Genomic DNA, 23,944 nt, shown 5'->3' with positions numbered 1-23,944 from the left:
ATCTATTTTTGATAGATCCCACTATGCGACCAAATAGGTCTTAAAGGTAAAGACCTCTATTGAGCAAAAAAAAAATTTTAAAAAAAGGGCCCATATTGGAAAAAAATCGATTTTGCAAAAAAAAATTCAAAAATTGTATGTCTTGAGTTACAAAATATTTATTTTGATAGATATCCCACTCGCAACCCACTAAGCGACCTAAAATATCTTAAAGGAATGGAACTAAACTTTCTTTTGACTAAAAAAAAATTTTTAAAAAAAGGGCCCATTTTGAAAAAAAATTTCGAATTTGCAAAAAAAAATCAAAAATTGTAAATCTTGAGTTAAAAAATATTTATTTTGATAGATATCCCACGCGCATCCCACTAAGCAACCAAAAGGGTCTTCGAGGAAAATATCTAAGCTTTTGTTTGAGTTAAAAAAAAAATTAAAAAAAGGTCCATTTTGAAAAAAAGTCAACAAAGTTTTTGATTTTGCAAAAAAATTAAAAAATTTTATGTTTTGCGTTACAAAATATTTATTTTGATAGATATCCCACTCGCATCCCACTAAACGACCAAATAGGTGTTCAAGGAAAATATCTAAGCTTTATTTTAAGAAAAAAAAGGGCCCATTTTAATAAAAAGTCAAAAAAGTTTTTGATTTCGGAAAAAAAATATTAAAATTTTTTTTTTTTTTTTTAAATATTTTTTATTCGAAAGATTGAAGAAAGAGCTATCTAAACTATTTGGAACACATTTTGCTAAGAACAATAGGTAATAAGTTACATGGATAAGAAGAAACACCTGATTGATCAAAATGTCAAACTTTGACCCCCTCTAACTCAGAGAGTTCTCGACCGATCTTGTTGAAAAATGGTGTCTGAGTTACTCAATAGAACTAGCCTTGGTGCAAATTTCATCCCGATCGGAAGACATCGATTTCAAAAGTTTGTTCACTTGCCATTAAATAGTATAAGGAAGACTTGAATATTGAAAGGAAAATTGGTTCAGGAAGAAAAAAATTTCTAAAAGATATTGGTTATGCAAAACAAGTCGAACAACACTTTCGAAAAGCACCAAACACTTGTATCAGAAAGCAGCTTGTAGAGTTTAATGCTTTAATTCTTTAGTGCGCAGAGCCAAAGCTAATGCAGGGTTAAAGACGTATAAAGTTCAGAAAGTTTCAGATCGCAATGCGTTAAAGAGCGAAAAAAATTAGGTCAGATTTTATAAAAAATACACCTATTATTTGATGGATGATGAAACTTATGTACTGGCAGACTTTTCACAATTTTCGGATCAGCTGCATTATGCCACTATGGAAAAAAGGCCTTAAGTGGTATTCAAATAATAATGTCAAATTTGTACCACGGGAGGAAAATCCATCCACCCCGTATAAAGGTATTGGGCTGTTGTAAACCAAAAATAATTAAAGAACACAGGAAAGGTATTCCAGGATACCAGACATCGTCTAAAAAGGTAACGAAAGCAACCATAAAATCCGGATTTCCGAAAAAAGTGGACAAATTTATAAATACCGAGTAATATGTCAATATTGTAATGTTTAATGAATTTGTACAATATTTGAATAAATTTACGTATTATTGAGAATTTTTATATTGAACGGTTTAAGTTTTATTTATTTTTCGGCTAAATTTTTCGCTAGTTTTACACATTTGAAAATTCAAAGTTTAATCTTACTCCATATTTATCACAATATTGGACACAACTTATGACCGACTTCACTAAAAAATTTCTGTTAGTTAAACATTCATTTATGAGTCGATGAATCTTAAAATGTTTAATTTTCGTATATTTACGGACGAAAACATTGCACGATGTGGCCAACGACAAGTTTTAGAGGCAATAAATCACAGGAAATAGCTAGACCTTTCAAATTTCGTACAAATGATAATAAGTTTTTAAATCTTCAGTAAAAAATTTAAGTCAATCGGGCAGTGCCACGCCCATTTCCAGTAGGTGGATTAAAGTACAACTGCGGATGAAGATCACTGGAAAATTATAAGTTTCTGACTTTCAATTAGGTCACATAAATGTTCACCAAAGACTTTAGTAATCATTTCAAGTTAATCCGCCTACTGCCACACCCACCTCTAGTGACAGGAAATATATGCATGGCGAAAGGCGAATGGAGCTGTCACTAGTTATGGACAAATCGCCCTAAAGTTAGGTGGCATGTTTTCTGTGTATATGAAACTTATTTGTGTTGAATTTTATTTTAATACGAACATCTGTATGAAATCTATGCTCGTTAAAATGATTTTTGGAAGTGGGCCTTATATGGGAGCTATGACCGATGGAATTATGGACCGATCGCTATAAAATTTGGTGACATGAATTTTATATCTATATTACTTATTCATATTGAATTTTAATGGAATACATGAAATACACTCCTCATGATAACTAAATCCCTAATACTTTCCAAAATTGATTACGGAATACAAATTTATAGCAACTGCCCAAAAAAGTACTTAAATATGCTAAATTCACCTTATCATGCCGCCATCAGATGTTCAATAGGAGCTTTCCCAACAACAAACGTTAAAAACTTACTTATCGAATCAGGATTCCCATCTATTACTGAAAGAATTTATGAAAAAAACATAAAACTAATACCTAAATTATACATTTGTAATAACCAAAATCTTCACCGACTCGTCAAAAATACCATAAATCTCAGACGTACCTGTTAAAAATTATCACCGATACACAGGATTGTTAACTATGTTCGAAATTTGTTCCCAACAATACAACCATTGCAAATTTCCTCGAAAAATGAACCGTGGTGGCTTTTAAAACGCAGTTCATTTATACTTGATTTGCAGAAATATGACAAACAGTCAACTTCTCCAGTTGTATATCAGCAAGAGTTCAATTCCATTCGCTATTCACCGACATACAATACCTGGAAATTCATATTCACAGACGGGTCTAAAACACATCTATATACCTCTTTTGGTATAGTGAATGATAATCACACTCCTGTAATCTATGGACTTTTGGAACCACATTGTTGTATTTTTACTGCTGAAGCTCAAGCAATTAAACTTGCTGCGGAACATTTCTCAATTCAAAAAGGACGGTACGTTATATGCACAGACAGCAAATCCACAATTTCAGCTATTTTAAATACCAAATGTTCCGAAACATATGTAACATACATACGTAATTTTTTAATTAAATTTCCAAATAAAATACGCATAATGTGGGTCCCAGGTCATTCCGGCATTGCAGGTAATGAAGCTGCCGATAAAACTGCATGCATTGCTGCAAAATCTCCAACATACACCTTTACCACCCATGTTGTAAAAGATCTTAATAGACTTTTATCTAAACACCTTGAACACAACAAATTAAATCTATGGGAAAACTACAACCATCGATACAAACAAATTAATCCCAATGGTGTCAAACCCATCTACCCCAAATCTAACTCCCGACAAGAACTACGAGTTTTCACAAGATTAAGATTGGGTCATACCAAAATTACCCATCAACACCTGCTGAAAAAAGAAGATAGCCCCATATGCCGTATATGTAGTGTACAACAAACCATAAACCACATTCTAGATCAATGTCAAGTATACTCCACAATAAGATTACAAATTTTTGACACGACGATCCCCAGCTCATGTCTAACTAATCCAAGCCAAAATAACATCACCAAAATCGCTAACTTCATCAAAAAATGTAATTTATTGAACCTTATTTAATATATTGTCTAAAACAACTTTATATGAATATATATTTCACAATATAATTACCTCTATATATATATATATATATATATATATATTAAGAATTTATTTATATTATAATCAGTGGAGTCGAAGGTCACAGCTACCAGAACTCTCATCCAACTTTATTATATAGTGTCATTTATTGTATTATATAATATTAATAAAATAAAAATAAATAAATAAATGGAATATCCACATTTTGAAGAGATATATGCTGGTTATAGTGATTTTCGGAAGTGGGCCTTATATGGGAGCTATGACTAAATAAGAACCGATCGTCACAAAATTTTGTGGTGCGATTTCGGCTTATATAAAACTTATTTGTGCTAAATTTGTTATTGGATATCTATATAACTAAGATTTTTATGAGAGCTTAACTATTTTCAGATAGGGCAATCGTATGGGGGCTAGGAGAAATGATGGACCGATTCTAACCAAATTCAATAGGATTTGTCCCTCGGACAAGAGAAAAGCTTGTACCAAATTTTGTCGAATTATCTTTAAAATTGCAACCTGTAGTTTGATTACAAGGTTGACATTGACAGAAGGACGGACGGACATCGCACAGTGGTATGAGAGAAAAAAAGAGGGAAATAAATATGTACCTTATAAACCATTAGTCCGATTTGAATGAAATTGCACATGCACAAAGGGGAAGTGTTTTCGAGTTTAAGTTTTAACGAATTGGACTTTATCGGTCATAAATGTTTAATTTATAAATCTATCTCCACAAATTGCGCTCCAAATAAGTTTTATATATGTATATACAAAATTCATGTCACCAAATTTTGTTACGATCGGTCCATAATTAGTCATAGCTCCCATATAGACCCGCTTCCGAAAATCACTTTAACGTAGATAAATCACTTAAAAATGTTGGTATACTCACAAAATTCAACATAGTAAACTTTAATATAGACATAAATCACACGACCTAATTTCATGGTGATCGCTGCATAATTGGTCATAGCCCCATATAAGGCCCACTTCCGAAAATCACTCAAAAATATAAATTATTGAAATTTTAAAAGAAAAATGTTTTTGCTCTTTTACTTAGTGTATTATATGGTCGGGCTTGACCGACCATACTTTCTTACTTGTTTTTCATTAGAAACGTGTTGTAGAGTACAAAAAACCAACAACAAAAGACAGTACTGTGACAAAAGTTCTTTGAACTCATTAATAAATTATTAAACGGAAACCTACAACAACCTATATTTTTGAAAAACTCTGAATATATTTCCACAAAAGAATAAATAAGATAAAAAGAAAAACTTTATTTTTTATTTTACTTTCTTTGGCAACTTTTTCCATTTAAACAGAGCACTGTGAAGAGATAGATTGGATGAAGATAACAAATTCATAATGAATTCTCTTCTTTTTTTTTGTAAGGAAACGAAAAAAAAAATAACGAGAAAAAACATATTATACTCGAATAATTTGAATATGAAATAGTTAATGGGAAACGATAAGCCGTAGAGAAAACATGTATGTGTCAGTGTAATTTTAAGTTTTTTTTTATCTGATTTGTGCTGGTGTTTTTTTACCTTCAGTTTGTAAAAATATATTCAAAATAATCTAATTAAAATTAGTATGTTATTAAAATTTAATAAATCTAATTATAAACCAAACATTTCAATATATATAGTGTTATAATTAATTGAAATAAAATTAAATAATTTAATATATATTTTAAATTAGTTTTTTTTTCAATTAGTCATTTTAAAAAATGTATTATTTACTAATTACTTAGTTTAAAGCTACGAATATTTATTTACATAAATTAGAAATAAACAATTATTTATTATTAAATGTAAATTAAAATGAAAATTAAGCAGAACTGTAGATAACACCCCTAAATATTATAATTAAAGTGGAAACATTCTCATTTAGTTAAAAATATTTTACGCTTAAAAAGTTCTGCTTTTTCCAAAGACTTGATCGATCCAAATTTTATGTTTTATGGAATCTGATATGTGAAATCTATAACCAGAATACACCTAGAATTTGTTTAATTATTAAAAATTATATACAATTTTGAAAGGAAGAGAATTTAAAATCAACATTATACATCTGATATGCTAATGTGGTTGGCATAGAATCAAAAGAAAGCATAGAATCCCAAACGGAATACCGTTTTATATACCTTGGTGTGTTTTTAATATGCCATTAAGAATTTGACCAGCATCGGTCCAATTGAGGTCCTAATGGGCAAAAATCTTAAAATTCCCAATTTTGGAATTATGGGATTAATTGTCCACAAACTGTTTTAACCTTTATGTCAACAGCAGAATTGCTTTAGGCACGCCAACAGCAACATACCTGGGTATGTATGTATATACGTTTTGTATGGGGAATGGCATGCCGTTAGCATAAAAATGCTAATATCTAACCCGTTTGTTAGAATTTCTGTATTACTTTTTGTTAGAAATAGACAAAAGGTTCAAAACTTTTATGATAACCAGTTTCACCCTTACATTTAGTCATTGTTTGTTGAAAGAAGTGGTTTTATAGGTATGACAAAAAATGCGTTTTATTGAGTTTTGCAAAGATACAAATTTTTCAAATTAAAATTAATTTTTTACTTATTAATATTTTTAATGTAGTACAGTAGTATAGATTTTTCTATTAGAAATAGAAAAAATAAAAACAAATTTTGAAATTTATAATTAGGAATCCCGCAATTCCCAAAAAAGTTTTGAAAAATCCCAAAAATTGGATTTTTTTAATTTTTTTGCTATAATATCCATACCAGGAGCGGGGTTATCGGAACCTATTTGGCTATCTAAAATGGGTTAACTTATTTTGATATCGACTATGCGATTTGAGAATTTTAGCCCTAAAGTTGAATTTTACATAAAAAATAGGCGTTGTTTGAATGGACCTGGTCCCCTCCGTATCAACAATTTTAATATTAGTTTTCATATAAAATATTTAGTGTGAAGTTAGCTTTTCAAAAAGTATAAATTCCTAATACATTTTCTTAGAAATTTTTTAGTTAACTTAAATATAATAAAATTACTTTTTTACCAAAAACTAACGAAAAATCGCCATTTAAAAATTTTTTAAATTCAAATACATATAATTATGGAGTCAGTCACGATTTCTAAATAACTTTTTTTTTTTGTTTGACATATACATTTGTTTTTAGTCCAATAAAAGAAAAATAGAGAAAATCGGGATATATTTGGGCTCGCTGTTATCAAAAATGTGGAGTAGGGTGGGTAAAAACGTTAAAAAAATGCTATACTTTTCAATTTTATCATTATATTTGCATGTGTTTTACTATACATACCCAGGTATGTATGCTGATGACGTAACGGTGCAACTTTGTAAATGGTCTCTATCTTCCAAAAGGGTGATTCATAAAATTATAATGTGATCCTAACCATAATATTAGGCTAATATTTTCCTATGCTTCTTTGAGATATTTTAAATAACGCACATCGTATTTTATTCAATACATATTTAGAGTTTCTCTTTAAACTCCATTCTATATGTTAATTATAAGAGAAAAACTATAACGTAACTAAAGAGATAGGCGTAAACTTGTTAAATAAAACCTAAACCCTTCAATATAAAAATTCTGAAAAATACGTAAATTTATTCAAACATTAAAATATTGGAATATTACTGGGTATTTATAAATTGATGCTCTTTTTCCGGAAATCCTCCCATTAAAGATTTTATATCTGCTTCAGTTAACTTTTTGAACAAAATCGGACATGTCCTGTGTTCTTTAATATGAAGGCAATTTTTGTAGACACTCCTTAATATATATGGCACAAATGATCTGCAAATGGCTTGAAACACTTCTTGTTTTTTTGTCCGCTATTGTTCTTCAACATTACCTCGTCCATCGGCTACATAAAAATCTTGAAGCGGAAGTCATGAAAAGTCTGCCAGTACATAATTTTCATCATCCATCACAAAACAGGTGTATTTTTATACCCTTCACCTTCGTGAGAAGGTTATATATAAGTTTGTCATTCCGTTTGTAACTTCCACAATATAATTTTACGACCCTATAAAGTATATGTATTCTGGATCCTTATTGATAGCGGAGTCGATTAAGCCATGTCCGTCTGTCTGTCCGTCCGTCTGTCTGTTGAAATCAATTTTCTGAAGACCCCAGATATCTTCGGGATCCAAATCTTCAATAATTCTGTCAGACATGCTTTCGAGAAGTTTGCTATTTAAAATCAGCAAAATCGGTCCACAAATGGCTGAGATATGAGGAAAAAACCAAGGCAACCTAGATTTTTGACATATTTTTGACCTGGATTACTAAGACATGAATATAGACAATATGGATGTCTAATGATAGATAAAGACCTATACAACGACGTTTATAAGACCATAGTAAGTTGGACCTACAATGGGTCAAAATCGGAAAAAATATTTTTTAACCCGAATTTTTTTTTTCACCAAAAACAAATTTTAAAATTTAAAAAAAAAATTATAATAACAATTCGAAAAAAATTTCTTTTACAAAAGATGAAAAAAACAACTTTGGAAAAAAAATTTTTTGTTTACCTAAAAATATTTAAATTTTGAATTTTAAAGTATAATTTGGTGAAGGGTATATAAGATTCGGCACAGCTGAATATAGCTCTCTTACTTGTTTTTTATAAAATTTTACCTCAATTTTTCCTCATTTTTTTGCCGCATTCCGATCTGAACTTTATAAGACTTCAACCAAGCATTAGCTTTGGCTTCGTGCACAAAAGAATCAGAGCATTTAACTTTGCCAGCTGCATTTCAGGTAGAAGAGCTCGGAGATCTTCTAAAGGGTTGTTTGACTTCTTTTGCCTTGCCAGTATCTATTAGACCTTTTGACCTTTTTGGGCTGATAATTTCTCCTTGTCTTTCGCATGAAATTTAAATTTATCTAAATTTTATTAAATTTCTTGCAAAAACAAAGACTCACTCCGTCAACACTTTAATATTAAAACAATTTAAAATCACATCCACAGTCCAACCTACTACATACTTTTCTTACTTCATTCACTTTTATTACTTGTTTTCATTCCATGATCTACATAATGGAAAAAATCTCACAAAAAAAGAATCGCAAAATGTTGTTTGGTTGAATAGTTTTTCTAATGAAAATATAATTTGCATAAAAACAATTGATCCAACTGCCACAATTGTGTATTAACAACAGCAACAACAACAACGACAACACCAGCTACAAAACACTTGCAACAACTACACGCTAACAAACACTCAATCATGGCGGCGGATGTTTTGTTTCAGTTTACGAGTACGAGCAGTGCGTTCATTTGTTGTTGGCAAAAACCACAACAAAAATACTTGTTGAGGCCAACCCTAAATGGAAATTTTTATAACTTTAAGGCAGACATGTTGGTTATATTGTTGTTTTTGTTAGTAATTTCAATAACATCCACAACAACAGACAACTGGATTAAATAAAAGAAGGAACTAGAGTTTAGACAAATCAAAATTGTAGTTTTAAGAGGAGTGATTTTTAGTTATATCAAGTTCAAAATTTGCTAAGAACAAATGAGTTCAAACTTTTGCGACTTTCAGTGCTGAACATGATCTCCTCCATCATCAAAAAATAAAATGCTGAAAATATTTTATTTAAAGTTTATTGTTGTGTCAAAGTAGCAATATTTTCAAAAAAATTTTAAAAATTTAATTTAAAAAAAAAATCATTTAGAAATAGTTTTTGTATTTAATTTATTCATAGACGTTTTAATATAGAACTAGGATACCAATAAAAAAAAAATCATAGAATTTTGTGCCTAAATCAAATCACAAATTTAACATTTTCCAAATTTTTTTTTAAACGAAATTTAAAAACAAAAAAAAATATGAGAATTAAATATATGTACATATTTTATTATGGGTTAGATTTGAAATTGGCGGATTCGAGGTAATTTTGCTTTTGTTCAAAAATGTTTTAAATTATTTCTAAAAAAAAAAATTCTCAGCTTGTTTCCTTGGATTTCTAATTTACGATTATGTAATTTTAAGCTTCTAGAACATTGTTAACTCTTTTATATCTGGGGTCATAGTTATTCAAGACAGAAAAGTTAGACCTACAACTAAAAATTATTAAAACTATAAAATATATGAATTTTAATTGTTATGATCAACTTTTGGACTATAGCTACTAAGAACTAGAACCAGAAGTCGGGACCACAGTTAGTCCGAGGGTGGTAAAAGGCTTATATGTTGGGCGCGGGATTTGCAGTAGATGGCGTAACTTTCAAATGCGGTTTTTGAAGGGAACATATCTCTCATTTATTCTGTCTTAGTTATTGAACATTGTATAAACAACAAAGTTTTTTTATTTGCTTCGAAAATTATAAAGCGTCATATTGCGGAATGTTTAGCTTTACTTCTTTAATTTGAAAAAAAGCGCAGCTGAAGCACACCGATTGCCCACCGTAGTTTATGGTGAATGTGTTTCATCGGTTTGTGGGGTTCAGAAGTGGTGATTTTGGCACGAAAGACAAAGATCGCCCAGGCCAGCCAAAAATGTTTGATGACCAAGAATTGGAGGCATTACTCCATGAAGATTGACTCAATAAGCTATTTCAAAACGTTTCCAAGCAGCAGTATTCACCCAAAGTCAGGGAAATTGGATACCATACGAATTAAAGATCAAAGACAATTTTCCGAGACCGAAATGATTGAACGCTATAAAAGAAAATCATTTTTGCACCGATTTTGGTCCGATCAGGATAAAATTCTGAAATAACTCTTTTTAATTAAAAAAAAAACGTTCTTTAAGAACATATAACAATTTTATGTTTTTCTGTAAGGTATCTTTACAGAGAACATTTTGATATAAATTATATATCCTATTCTTAGAATATGTAGCCCATACACCCTTCGGAATTTGACCTATTTTTTTATCATAAATTCAACTTTGAGCCACATGTTCTAAAATTCCAAAGCTGGGATCAGAAAACAAAAAGCAGCTTTGGAAACCTTGATGTGTTCCCTATTTATCGCCAAAGTATTTTCCCAGCCCCGAAGGAAATGTGGACCCTATATGCAAAATTGTAAAAAATACCATTTTTGAGATTTTCGCTCCAATTTTTAAGAATTGCGGGATTGCCTTTGAACTTTTGACCTTGTTTTTTATACCTTGTTATTTAGAATGACAAACATAAAAAACTATTTAACGTTTTCATTGAGTTTCGTTAATAAATAAAGACTTTATTGCATATTACATATTCATTGAGTTTCTAAAACTAAAATTTATATCAAAATTTTAATAGTATTGCAAGTATTAGAAACAATTTGATCCACATTAATTCCGAGCTATATTTTTTGTTTAGATAAGTTAATTTTTGGTCTTACAAAAAAAATTTCAAGTTAATATCTCAATTAGATTCAAAAATATGCCACTTTAAAACTCCGTCCTTCACCAACCAACCGAATCGACACCAAACCCAAATATCCATGGCGCTAAGGTAATGTTCTACATTTTATTAGAACCAAATGCGTCTTGAGGACCATCACAGGGAATCTGTACCGAATGCAACTGATTCGTTTGAAGCGAGCATTGGACAAAAAACGCCCGGAAAATGCATTTAGACATAAAACCGTAATTTTCCATCGTGACAACTTTCGACCACATTATGCAATACGTGATAAAAAGTATTTAGAATGAAGTGGTTGGGAAGTTTTGCCTCATCCGCTTTATATTCGAGACCTTGCCCTGTCCGACTACTATTTCTTTCGATCGATGCAGAACGATCCCTTTGGAACAGAGTATCCGATATTGGCTTAATTCGTTCTTGGCTTCAAAGGATGAGCAGTTATTTTAGCTTGGAATCCATATGTTGCCAGAAAGATGGGAAAAGGTCATAGCTAACAATGACAAATACTTTAAATAAATTTATATTTTACAATTTATATGTTGAAGGACTTATCATATTATGTTGCTCTCGGCTTATGGATATCATATTATTCATCATAAATATGGTTGTCACAAACATATACTTGTTTACTGTAACCATATGTATGGTTAATACAATCATGTGAATCGTAAATTAACCATATTATGGTTACCACAACCATGCAAATAGTTACTGTGACTATAATATTGTTAAAAAAAAACTTTTAACAATATTGAAATGGTTACTACAGTAAACATACACAACTATATTTTTTCTCTGTGTGTATGGGGTCTTTGGGATACGTCGTCAAATAATAAACCGGATCAACCAGTTAGCAATGCTAGATATATTTCGAAAATATCTTGATTCTGCCCCAACTAAGTACATGTTGGGTCTAACAAACCCGACATTCTAATATATGTATATGCGTTTTAAACACTGAGACATACATTTATTCTTTCACAACAAATTTTGTTCTGAAACCAACTTTTTTATAAAATTTAATTATATATTCCTTTATCATTTTATTTAATTAATGAAATTTATTGAAGTCTTTATGGGATTTTTTTATTTACAATGTTTTCCAGATAATATCAGTGAGAAACGTTTGCAGCGCATTAATGAACGACAAAATGCATTCAATGCTAAATACAAGAAAACCATGGAACAGCAGCAAGAGAAACAGCAGCAACAATATAAAGAGAACAGCAACAACAACATCATTAGCAGCAGCAACAATAATGAATTTAATACAATAATGGATGTAAGTGAAATATTTAATAATAAATTATATGCAAAAAAATAAAATTGCAAAAAAATTAACGACCAAAAGAAATACAATGAACCAACAAACAAGCTCCAACAAATATTAAAATGAAAGATAATTAAAAAAAAAAAAAAACACCAACCAACAAGTACCCACTTGACCGGAGGTTTGAAAATAAATAAATAGAGTAAAAACATTCGTGAAATATTTGTCACAATTAGTGAAACATTTAAGTTCCGATTATAAAACTATTCTCAATAAAATCTCGAAACTAAAATATTTGAGAAATTTTTAGAGAACTTCAAGAATAAGAAAATTTAAAAAATTTTCCGAAATCTATAACCCATTAACAATTTGTATGGGGGCTAGGTGAAAGCATTGACCGATATTCGTTTCGTTCTATCGTGTTTTTAAGAGACAGACGGTCCGACGGACGGACCCTCCATCTTTTTTGCTGGTGAAAGAACATACAATAAAGAGTAATTTTTGGAAAAATCTATATACATTCTAGTACGTATTACTAGAAAATTGTTTTGAAATTTAATTTGGTCATAATCTCATAATTTTAATTTTTTTGAATTTGGTTAAACATGTCCAAGTAAAACACTATATTAACCTTCGCTTTACCAATACCCACCCGGGTGACCACTCGGTTTTTGTTAGCTTAATATTTTTTTTCATTTTGTTTCGATTTAAATAAAATTTAGACCTAATGAACAAATTTTAGAGTTCTATATTATTTAATAAAAACATTTTAAACTTTTTATAAGGTTTTTTCGATTTTTTTAAATTTTGTTCGTCGGATATATGTATAGAAGTGTAGTATCACCCGGGTGGGTATTGGTAAACCACGTACATAAAAAACCTTTGGTAAAGCGAAGGTTAATATTGTAATAGACACAATTCTATAGAGTAAACAAAATGTATATGGGAGTATGACTTAAAAATGTGGGATTTAAAATAGATGGACGTGGTTTTGGTGTCATTTTGGAGGGTTTATATCTGCCATTTATTCTCACTTAGTTATTGAACATTATAGTGTAAACAACAAAGTTTTTTTGCTTAAACAATTTTGAATTTTATGTCAACAAAACGTCATATGTGGGAAGTTTTGCTTTACTTCTTTAATTTGAAAGAAATTGCAGTTATTTTGGCTCGGAATCCATATGTTGGTAGAAAGATGGGAAAAAGGTCATAGCTAACCATAACCAATACTTTGAATAAATTTTATATTGTACAAATGTTTGAAAATAAAAACTAAACATTTTAAAAAATCATGCATTTTTATGTCACACACCCAATATTTTACATTGTTGTTTTAATAATTTTTAGTGTAGAGGTCTAACTATGCTATAATTGAGTGTTTTTACCCCAGATATTAATCAAATAATCGATGTCAGAAAATTTTATATTTCATCATCTATGGGTAATTGAAATATAAAAACCAGAGACCAAAAATAACTGTTATTAAATTTTTTGAGACTGAAAAAGTTAGGCATAAATCAATGAATAATTTTTACGTTTTCAAATAAGAGTTATTCATAATAAATATTTTTTTTCGTTGCTCATAACTTTTATTTTCGGTTTATATTTTTTAAGTTGCCTAATAAGAGTTATTCTAAAGAATATATTTTTTTCGTTGCTCATTACTCAAAAGAAGTTTCTTTCGCCACCTTGATTGCATTTTATTAGTACATTCACTGAATTTAACCTTTAAAGTCGCAAAAAATAAGCTTGGTATGAGATTGATGTTTTTTATTGTGTGTTTTTTAATTATGAAGAATTTTGTTTCACAATCAATGTTTTAGCAAATGCATTGTCCGCCAAGTTGCACCTTTTCTCAGTCAACAAAATACGCAAAGCAGAAAATGCTCTTTCAACAGAAAGCCGTTTAGCCGGCAGTGCATAGACAATATCAACCAATTTATTTAAAAATTGCAAAAGTATCCTTTTTCTCTTCCTAATATTGCAACAAATCGGCTTCTACGTCCAGTCTCATAGGTTTAAAGCTCTCTATTTCAGCTATAGCTGCTAATAACTCTCGCGATGTATTGCCTTTGTTATCTTCTGAAGATAAATCCACTTCAAGTTCTCTAATTGATGTTCCGAACAACGATGACGTATTTAGATTCGTCGATTCGTCAATCAGAAAATCGGATATTGGTTGAAGTGGAGATACTTCAGGTGAAGTTAAATCGAAAATAAAAGTTATGAGTAACGAAAAAAAATATTTATTATAAATAACTCTTATTAGGCAACGTAAAAAAATATAAGTCGAAAATAAAAGTTATGAGTAACGTAAAAAAATATTTATTTGAATAACTCTTATAAGGCAATGTAAAAACATAAAAATCAAAAATAAAAGTTATGAGCAACGAAAACAAATATTTATTATGAATAACACTTATTGAAAAGCAAAACTTATTTTCATTGAGAATAACTATTATTTAAAGAAACAAAAATTTATTTCTACAATATAACAGTTATGGCTAAATTTGTTTAGATATTTCTTATAACAGTTATGTCTCTGATAAAAACTGTTTTCAATTAGAGTTTTTATATTTGGTTTTTAGATGACGTAGAAGAATTTGAGACCTTGGGAGCACCGAAAATTAAAAAAGTGTAAAAACCTGTTCGAAACTCAATAAATAAGATTTTACAAACTTTTCTCAATATCTTAATCGAATCACTAATTATGTTTTGCATTAACGAATCTTTGTTGCACAGTGGGGTAGAATCAACTTTTTTTGGAAATAAACCTGGCATTTCTAAACCGCTAGTCCGATCAGTATAAAATTTGACGTGGGCGTAGCCAAGTATTCGTATTTAAGTTATTAAAAAAAACTTTCTTTAAGAAGATATAATAATTTTATGTTTTTCTGTAAAGTATCTTTACGGAGAACATTTCCTATTTTTCGAATATGTCGCTCCTACGCCCTTCGGAATTTGAATTAATATTTATCAAAATTTCAACTTTGGGCCACATGTTATAAAATCCCAAAGCTGGGATCAGAAAATAGTAAGCAGCTTTACGGAGAACATTTGGGTATAAAAAACATGTCCTACTTTTCGAATATGTCGCTCCTTCGAAATTTGACCTATTTTTTATCAAAATTTTAACTTTGGTCCACATGTTCTAAAATCCAAAAGCTGGGATCATAAAATTGTAATCAGCTTTGGAAACCTTGATGTGTTCCCTATTTATCCCCAAAGAATTTTGCCAGCCCTGAAGAAAATGTGGACCCTATGGACAAAATTGTAAAAAATAAAATTTTTGGTATTTTCGCTCCAATTTTTTTAGGAATTGCGGGATTCTCTTTTACCTTTGGACAAGTTTTTATACACTTTGTTATTTAGAATGACAAAGTTCAAAAATGTTGAAAAATTTTAATAGGATTGGGAACAATTTGATCCTCATTTATTGCGATTTTTTTTATAGATTTGTTAATTTTTGATCTTACAAAAGAAGCTTCAAGTCAATATCTCAATTAGATATGCCACTTTAAATCTCCGTCCTTCAAAAATATTGCACTTAGAGCCCTTATAATCGAATATTCCTTGGCTACGCCCACGTCATATAGACAATTTTATCCCGTTCGGACCAGTCGTTTAGAAATACCAGATTTATTTCCAAAAAAAATTTTGATTCTGCCCCACTGTGCGTTATTGAATATTTTCTCCGATAAATATTTAAGAAGCATTCGCTGAAAATTTCATTATCGAATGTCTTGGTCAAGTGGTTATGGATGTTTGTATAAATGATAAATGAATGTAGGAAAACAAATGAATACATGTATAAATAAATGAGTGTTTTGTTGTTAATTCTCTGCTTAAATAGATCAAGACTGACTGACAACAACAACAATTACATGTAGGAGACATGTTGTTCAACACAGATACATTTGTACCTACGTACAAATATGAACACAGATATTCATATTGTATGTATGCTTATAAAATGACACCAACAACAACATCTGCATCTGCATCATGAACAACAACAACGACTGCAACAACAACAATAATAATACCAAACACAACATGACACTGACACTTAACTTTATGTTCGGAGACAAACAACAATTATGTTGTGTTAAACTTAAATCAGACATAAAAAGAACAATTTAAAACATAAAAATGTGTAAAATATAAAAATAATAATTGGGAAATACTATACAAGCTGACATTGTTAAAATAGACAGACAGCTCAACAAAAATTGGGTTCATTCATGCTTCCTTCTAGTGAGGACTTACGGTACTCGGTTGCTGTGGTGAAATAGAACCGGTCATACACTAAGATTGTGTTGTAGCGACTCCTCATCTAAACAACTTGTGATGTACACATAGAAAACAAATTCTTAGTAGTAACCGAATTTATTGCCATTCGAATGATTCTGCTTTAGCGAATGAATTTTACAGTTGTGACTAAAAAATTTTAGATGGGGTAACAAAAGTTTAGTTGCTTCATATTGAATAAAAATTTAATATAAAACCGGTTAACCGGTTTTTTAGAATGACAAAAAACGAAACCGTTTTTTTTAAACATACATTTCGGCTAAACCGGAAACCGGTTTCTTGGACACTCTAATTCCTAGTGTACACTGACAGCAACATTGTTTTTAATGATTTAATGTCTTCTTATTATTGCCAGATATTGAGTATATCCTGACTCCTATATATAAGAATTGAGAGGCTCGCTCGACGCATCTTAAAATCAAAATTACCTAATATATAATCTGAAACTATCGATAGTTCAAATATACCTGAAGACTGCATTATTCCGCCCAGCTATTTCAATGATTGCTCGTAATTCATATGGTTCTCCAAGTTTCGGTCGTGATTTTTAGGATAGTGCAATGTTCAAAATAACCATGCCTTAATTAGGCCGTCTTCCTGAGTCGTTGGGCTTCATGTTGACAACAAAGGGGTCCCCAAACATTACGCCATAAATTCAAAGACAGGCTAGCTGTTGTACTTTGCTTAGCATTAAGAAATATGTCCTGTACCAGACAATTACGCCATAAGTAAGAGTTAAATTAAGGTCACACATGATAAATATTTGACGAAAAAGACGTAACCACTAAATAAAATACATTTGAATTCATTTATTTATCTCAAAAACTTATTTTACTTAGTATGATTCAAAACAAAAAATTTAGTTTTGTTTTATTTGATGCTGTTTGATCTTACAAAACACTTGTAAGAGTAAACACGACAAACAAATTTGTACTAAAAAAGTAGTTACGCTTTTTTGAGCAAATATTTGCCATGTGTGACCCTACCTTTAGTCTTATGAAAGCTTTGTTACATGCGCGGCATGTAACAAACTCGCATTTCGAGTCTGTTTTCATAACAAGAAACATTACAGGTTAAATCTGAGTTCCAGAAGTTTTTGTCTTGTGGTATAGAGTACCAATTTTGTCTTTAGTTTATCCCCAGATCTGGTTTTCCTCAAGACCGTTGACCGAAAAAGAGAAATGGAACTATGTACTTTTGTGCCTCTAATTTCAATCCTGACAATTATTTTATCTACAAAAGTGGCCCATCCTTAATCTTATCCTCCATGGGTTCCGCTGTGATACTTAAGTCAGGAAAATTCTCGAACAAACCGTCCTCTTGCCCAAACTTTAGACGTACGTCTCTGATAGGCTATGTAGGAAAATTTTTCCCAGACCGTCTCAACTTCGATCAGCCATAGTCGGGCTTTGGCAGACTCTGGATGACAGTGTCATCCTCTCCTTCATCATGACAACTTCTGCAGTAGTCATTATATGGGAGATCTAAACTCTTAGCATACCAACAGATCAGACAGTGACCCTTGATCACTGCTACCCTATTCCGTGAGTCCCTTTCTGTCGCACATGTGTTTGCTCGCAATTATACAGTCCTCTCTGGACCCATCGTTTGCACTATGAGTGCGGTATACCAACAAAATCATCCAAAAGACAGGCTCCTTTTTTGATCAATCTATGTGCAATGCAATTTCATCTTCTTAAGAGATATATTCACATTATTATAGGTTCATTCTGCATCCCAAAAACTTTAAGACATTACAAATACTTCTTTGCCAAGGACTATTTCCACGGATCTTTCTTACTGTTATGTATTGCCGATGATGATGAGGGAATACTCCTTATATTTACTATCAGCCTCTTCAGTATTTTTAATAAAAACGACGACTTTCTTATCATTCTGTAATATTAGAGGAATTGTGATTTATTTTGGGGGTAGACCCCAAAATTATTTCTATCCGTTCATGAGTAATATACCCAGACTCCCTATTTGTTACCTTTACAAATCGATGCCAGTCTTGGCGAAATGTTTGCTATCGCCAATTGTGTGATAAAACGGGAAAAATTTCATCTATCGATTTCGCATATCCAGTGAACGCCAAATCGAAGTCCTTACCTAAAACCCGAAAGTGAGCTTCAATAAACTGTTACACACATTCATCCGGAATCCTGGTTTCGCGATGTTTTGACAGTATAATTGTCCGCCTTACTCCCAAAATCTCCGCAGAAACATTTCCAAGATCCCGGTTTCCCTTTAGGGCCATTTACCCCAATTTTGATACGCATTCTGCTTGTTTACTTCATTGAATAGTTTCCCAAATACAGTCCGTGAAAACTTATTTTTTTTGTTTTGCATTCCTTTGTTCTAGTTTGTTTTATACCTTTTTAAAAGTGGGTAAACAAAAAACCTGGCAATATAAGAAACATATTGTTTGCAGCCATTACATCTGACCAATTTCAATTGATTGTTAGAGAAAAATTTGTTTTTGATTTCCTTTTAGAAAGAGTGTTACATCTATAAAATTTACACTACATTTAACAACAAACTGCTCCTTGTCATCCATTCTGTTTCCGCTCACACAGTGTCACACAAATAAGAGGATGAAGTGCGTGTAAGTGTGTGAAATCTACAATAAAGATGGTTGTCGTAGTGAGTATGAAACACATGTAAATGTAGTGATAATAAACAATGACAATAAACAAACACTTTAATGCGCAATTATACACATCCACACACACACACGCGCGCTTACAGTAACTAACACCAACACATTAGGGGAGCCTCAAAAGGTATCCAGCTAAAATTGAAGTTTAGTTTGTTTCAGGAGATCGTTTTAATACAGTGTTGTTGGTAAGATGGTTTCAATGTAATCAATGGATTATTTTAAGGGGCTGCCTAATGTTTATACACAATTAATATCTACGTATCTAGGATAATCATGGTGTAACATTTTACCAGAAACACATGCTGGCAGAACCAAATACGGACAGCCAAGCAAAAAGGGCCAGTCAGTTAGGGTGAAGGATAGTCCATGCATAAACCCATTGTATTAGACAAACTTGTATAACATAAAAAGGTTGAGATAAGTAAAACTAGTACAAAATAAATACGAATGATATTTAAACAAGAGAGAGCTATATTCGGCTGTGCCGAATCTTATATACACTTCACCAAATTATACTTCAAAATAAAAATTTTAAATATTTTTAGCTAAACACAATTTTTTTTCAAAGTTTTTCTTTTAATTTTTGGGAAAAATTTTTTTTTTCGAATTGTCATTTTAAATTTTTTTTTTTTTAAATTTTATAAATTTAAAAAAATTTTTCTTTTGGTTTTTCAATGTATTTTTTTTTGTAATTTGGGTTAAAAAATATTTTTTCCAATTTTGACCCATTGTAGGTCCAACTTACTATGGTCTTATATACGTCGTTGCAAAGGTCTTTGAAATATCTATCATTAGATATCCATATTGTCTATATTAATGTCTTAGTACTTCAGATATAGGTAAAAAATAGGTAAAAAATCAAGGTTGTCCTGGTTTTTTCCTCATATCTCAGCCATTTGTGGAACGATTTTGTTGATTTTAAATAGGAAACTTCTTGAAAGCATGTCTAAAAGAATTATTGAAGATTTGGATCCCGAAGATATCTGGGTTCTTCAGAAAATTGATTTCAACAGACAGAGAGACGGACATGGCTTAATCGACTCCCACCACACAGTGGGGCAGAGTCAACTTTCTAAACACATAGCCATTTTTTTTGCTATTTATCTCTTATAATTTCCGAGTTATAGGCATTTCAAAATTGAAATTAAAAATTTTACCATATCCTCTTTTTTAGTTCGTTCCTTTTTTTCTTCGAAAATGTAAAATTTTTTACCAACGAATGTTTTGCTTTACTTCTTTAATTTGAAAAAAAGCGCTCTCCAAATTTTACGGTGAATGTGTTCAATTGGTTTCAATGTGCGGTTTAGAAGTTTTGATTCTGACACGAAAGACACGAATATTTGAAGACCAAGAATTGGAGGCATTATTCCAAGAAGATTGTTGTAAAACTCAACAAAAGCTTGCAAAATCATTGACAAAATCAAGCAGCAATTTAAATTTCGTTGGGATTCATTCAAAATTCATATATACGAATTGAAGCCGAAAGACCTTGAAAGACGATTTTGCATGTCCGAAATGATGTTGGAACGCCATAAAAGAAAATATTTTTTGGACCGATTCATTACTTGAGATGAAAAATGGGTTCATTACGATAACCCGAACCGTAACGGATCGCACGTGAAGCCCGGAACCAAAGCCAAATATCCATGGCATTAATGTAATTGTCTGTATTTGGTGGGAGCAAAATACCTGTTAAAAACTATTTAGAATGTAGTGGTTGGGAAGTTTTGTTTCACTCGCCTTATAGTCCAGAACTTGCACAGTCGATCGATGCAGAACACTCTCTCTGGGATAAGGTTCACCTTAGAACAGAGTATGCAATTGGCTTGATTCGTTCTTGCTCTCCAAAGATGAGCAGTTCTTTTTGCTCGGAATCCATATGTTGCCAGAAAGGTGGGAATAGGTCATTGCTTTATTGGGTGCATGGCTTAAAAATTCGGGATTTTTTAAAATTTTTAGATTTTATTTTAAAACAGCTATACTTTGAATAAGTTTATATTGTACAAATGTTTTGAAATAAGTCATACACGCAATAAATCGCGAATGAAATTAGAAAAAATTAAAATGGAAATGTCCAAATGACACGAATTAGTATGTATTTACGGAATATTATTAAATGGGGAAGACCCAAGGTCAATTTGTTTGTGATGTCTGATGGAAAACATGATGTATTGTAAAACAAAAAATTCGATATTCATCAAGATAGAGGGTTTTAAATATAGTCCTTCGTATATATAAAATTTAGTCATACAAAGCCACTATCAAAGCTGCAGGGACAGTTTAAATGATCTCAGTCCTAACACAAAAATCAACGTTTAATATAAATTTCAGTTCTTTCATATTGTTCTGTCTAGCTGGCATAATGTGTATTAATCTCAAAGTGGAACGATAAACAAATAAATGAAGGAAAACACACAAAAGAACAACAATTTCAGCATCCTTGTATGAGTCTCTAGACCCAGTATGTTTTTGTTGCATGTAGATATCCGTTTCCGTTCTTGATACATTTATTCTATACTACAATCTATGTATGAGTATTTGTTTGTTTGTATGTATATTCTAAACGTCATGTGTCAATGTGTGTGTTTTTTTTGTATTTTGTGTCTCTAATCCAAAATACTTGAAATACAGACAAGTACACACATTTACAAAATCGTGTTTCTTACACATTCATACATTATAATGGTTGGTTGCTATATATTGTTGGTTCGATTTTGTTGATGGTTCGATTTTGTCGTTGTCTTGATTTTACTAATACTTTTTTTTTTGCTGTTGTCATTGTCTCTTCACGTCTCTTCACAGGATAAGGATGATAACAATCGTCATTACAATCACATCAATTCACAATTCACTTTCACGCCAGAGGAGATCAAATATGACAACAAACATTATAAATATCTCAAGTATACTGCTTATAAAAAGGTAAGTGTCATTTACTATTATTTACTCATTCACTGACTCACTCACATACACAACACAATATTAAATAAGACATCCACATGTCTTGTACATTAGGACAGCAACTTTTCCAAGGAACTAAAACAAAATTGAAAGTTTAGTTTGTTTTAACCCATTGGCGCGTAAGGTCTCTTTAATGGGACATTAACATTATTCCAGTTTACACCGAAATATTAAAATAAAAATTTAAATTAAATGGATTTTTGCACTCTGTTGAATGTATGTGTATTACACCGTACTACAAAAAGAGAAAAAAATCGTTAGACACGAACCGGATGATATACGTATGAAACTATAAATTAAATGTAGAAAAACTGCGTTTTCAGTTTTTCATCTCGTGATCCTTTGTCCTTTTTAAAGGACTTCAAAGTTTCTAAGAAGGGCATTTCTCAAAAAATATTTAAAAATATTCCAGCTAATCCAACAATGACAAATTTTATGCCAAAAGAACAAGAAGAGTTGTAAAATATTTTGTATTATTTTTATTTTATCTTGTAAGGATCAAAAGATGTCAAAAATGTACTTTAAAATGTTTATCCTTTAATATCCTTTATGATTGAAAATAAATTCCTTTTAAAAAAATAGCGCGTTAAAGTCCCAAATATTCTATACTAAATGTGAAAATTTTATCCTTTATATATATAAAGTTAAAATTAAAATATAAAAAAAGTCTTATTAAGAAAAGTGCACGCAGAAAAAAAACATGGTTGTGGTAACCATAAACTAAGAGCAACATATTATGATCATATTTATGCTTGTAGTCCAAAACATATTATGATCATTATTGGTATCATAATATGTTCTGAAATAATCATATTATGATATAAATCAATTATAATATGACCCAAAGTAATCATATTATTATTAAAATTTATTTTTATAAATACAAAATTTTAATAGGTTTTAGTTTTAAGGTACTAAATTCCCAATTCAAATATTATTAACAAATTCACTGAAATTTATTGTTATTCGCTCTAGGAAAGTTAAAATACAAATACAATACAACAGACATTCAAAATTAACTTGTAAAAATAACACAGCTTAGACAAACACCAGCACTCACAAATGGTGGGAAAAAAGACTATTAAAAGTAAACATAATTTGTTTGCTTCTTAAACATATTATTTTTTTTTTTTTTTTTTTTAAAAGAAGTAACACTCAGGCAATTAATATGCCTATATATGATTGTGTTACTTTCTTTGGAAAGGGGATAGAGTGTAGAAGAAAAGGTGGTGAAAGGAGAAGAAAAGCTTTTTAATTGACAACTCTGCAATTGCGCGTTATGTTTATTATTAGTGCAGGTTGCAGCGCCTGTGGTGGTGAGATGGCGCATTAGTCAAGCCAACAACCTTTATTTAATTATTTTACTTCGGTGGCGTTTTAGTGTTATACCACCGAAGGAGGGCGCTGTGATAAATATTAGTTATTAGTAAACTAATAATTATTATAAACTGATGTTGTTGATTGGCAGCGGCTGGGAATCGAACCCAGGCCACAAATACCATATCATGCTTAATGATCAAACGCGCTAACCAATTAAGCCACAGCACAAAATTTAATGGTAATAACATATTATGTTTACCTATTTAACATTATTTAGTTGTCCGAACCATTCGGTAAGCCATATTCATATT

General features: G+C 30.8%; 1 protein-coding gene across 2 annotated transcripts in view; it reads left to right on the top strand.

Moving 5' to 3' along the window:
• The window catches only part of Cow (Proteoglycan Cow), a 305,796-nt gene that overhangs the window by 248,593 nt on the left and 33,259 nt on the right, over positions 1–23,944 (top strand). For both annotated transcript variants that reach the window (XM_065515436.1, XM_065515437.1), the window contains exons 6-7: positions 12,216–12,391; positions 22,155–22,274. In XM_065515436.1, coding sequence (XP_065371508.1) covers positions 12,216–12,391; positions 22,155–22,274 — 296 coding nt within the window. The remainder of the gene's footprint in view (positions 1–12,215; positions 12,392–22,154; positions 22,275–23,944) is intronic.

This window comes from Calliphora vicina, chromosome 1, assembly GCF_958450345.1.
Source record: "Calliphora vicina chromosome 1, idCalVici1.1, whole genome shotgun sequence".
NCBI lineage: Eukaryota > Metazoa > Arthropoda > Insecta > Diptera > Calliphoridae > Calliphora > Calliphora vicina.
This window is presented reverse-complemented; position numbering and strand designations above follow the sequence as displayed.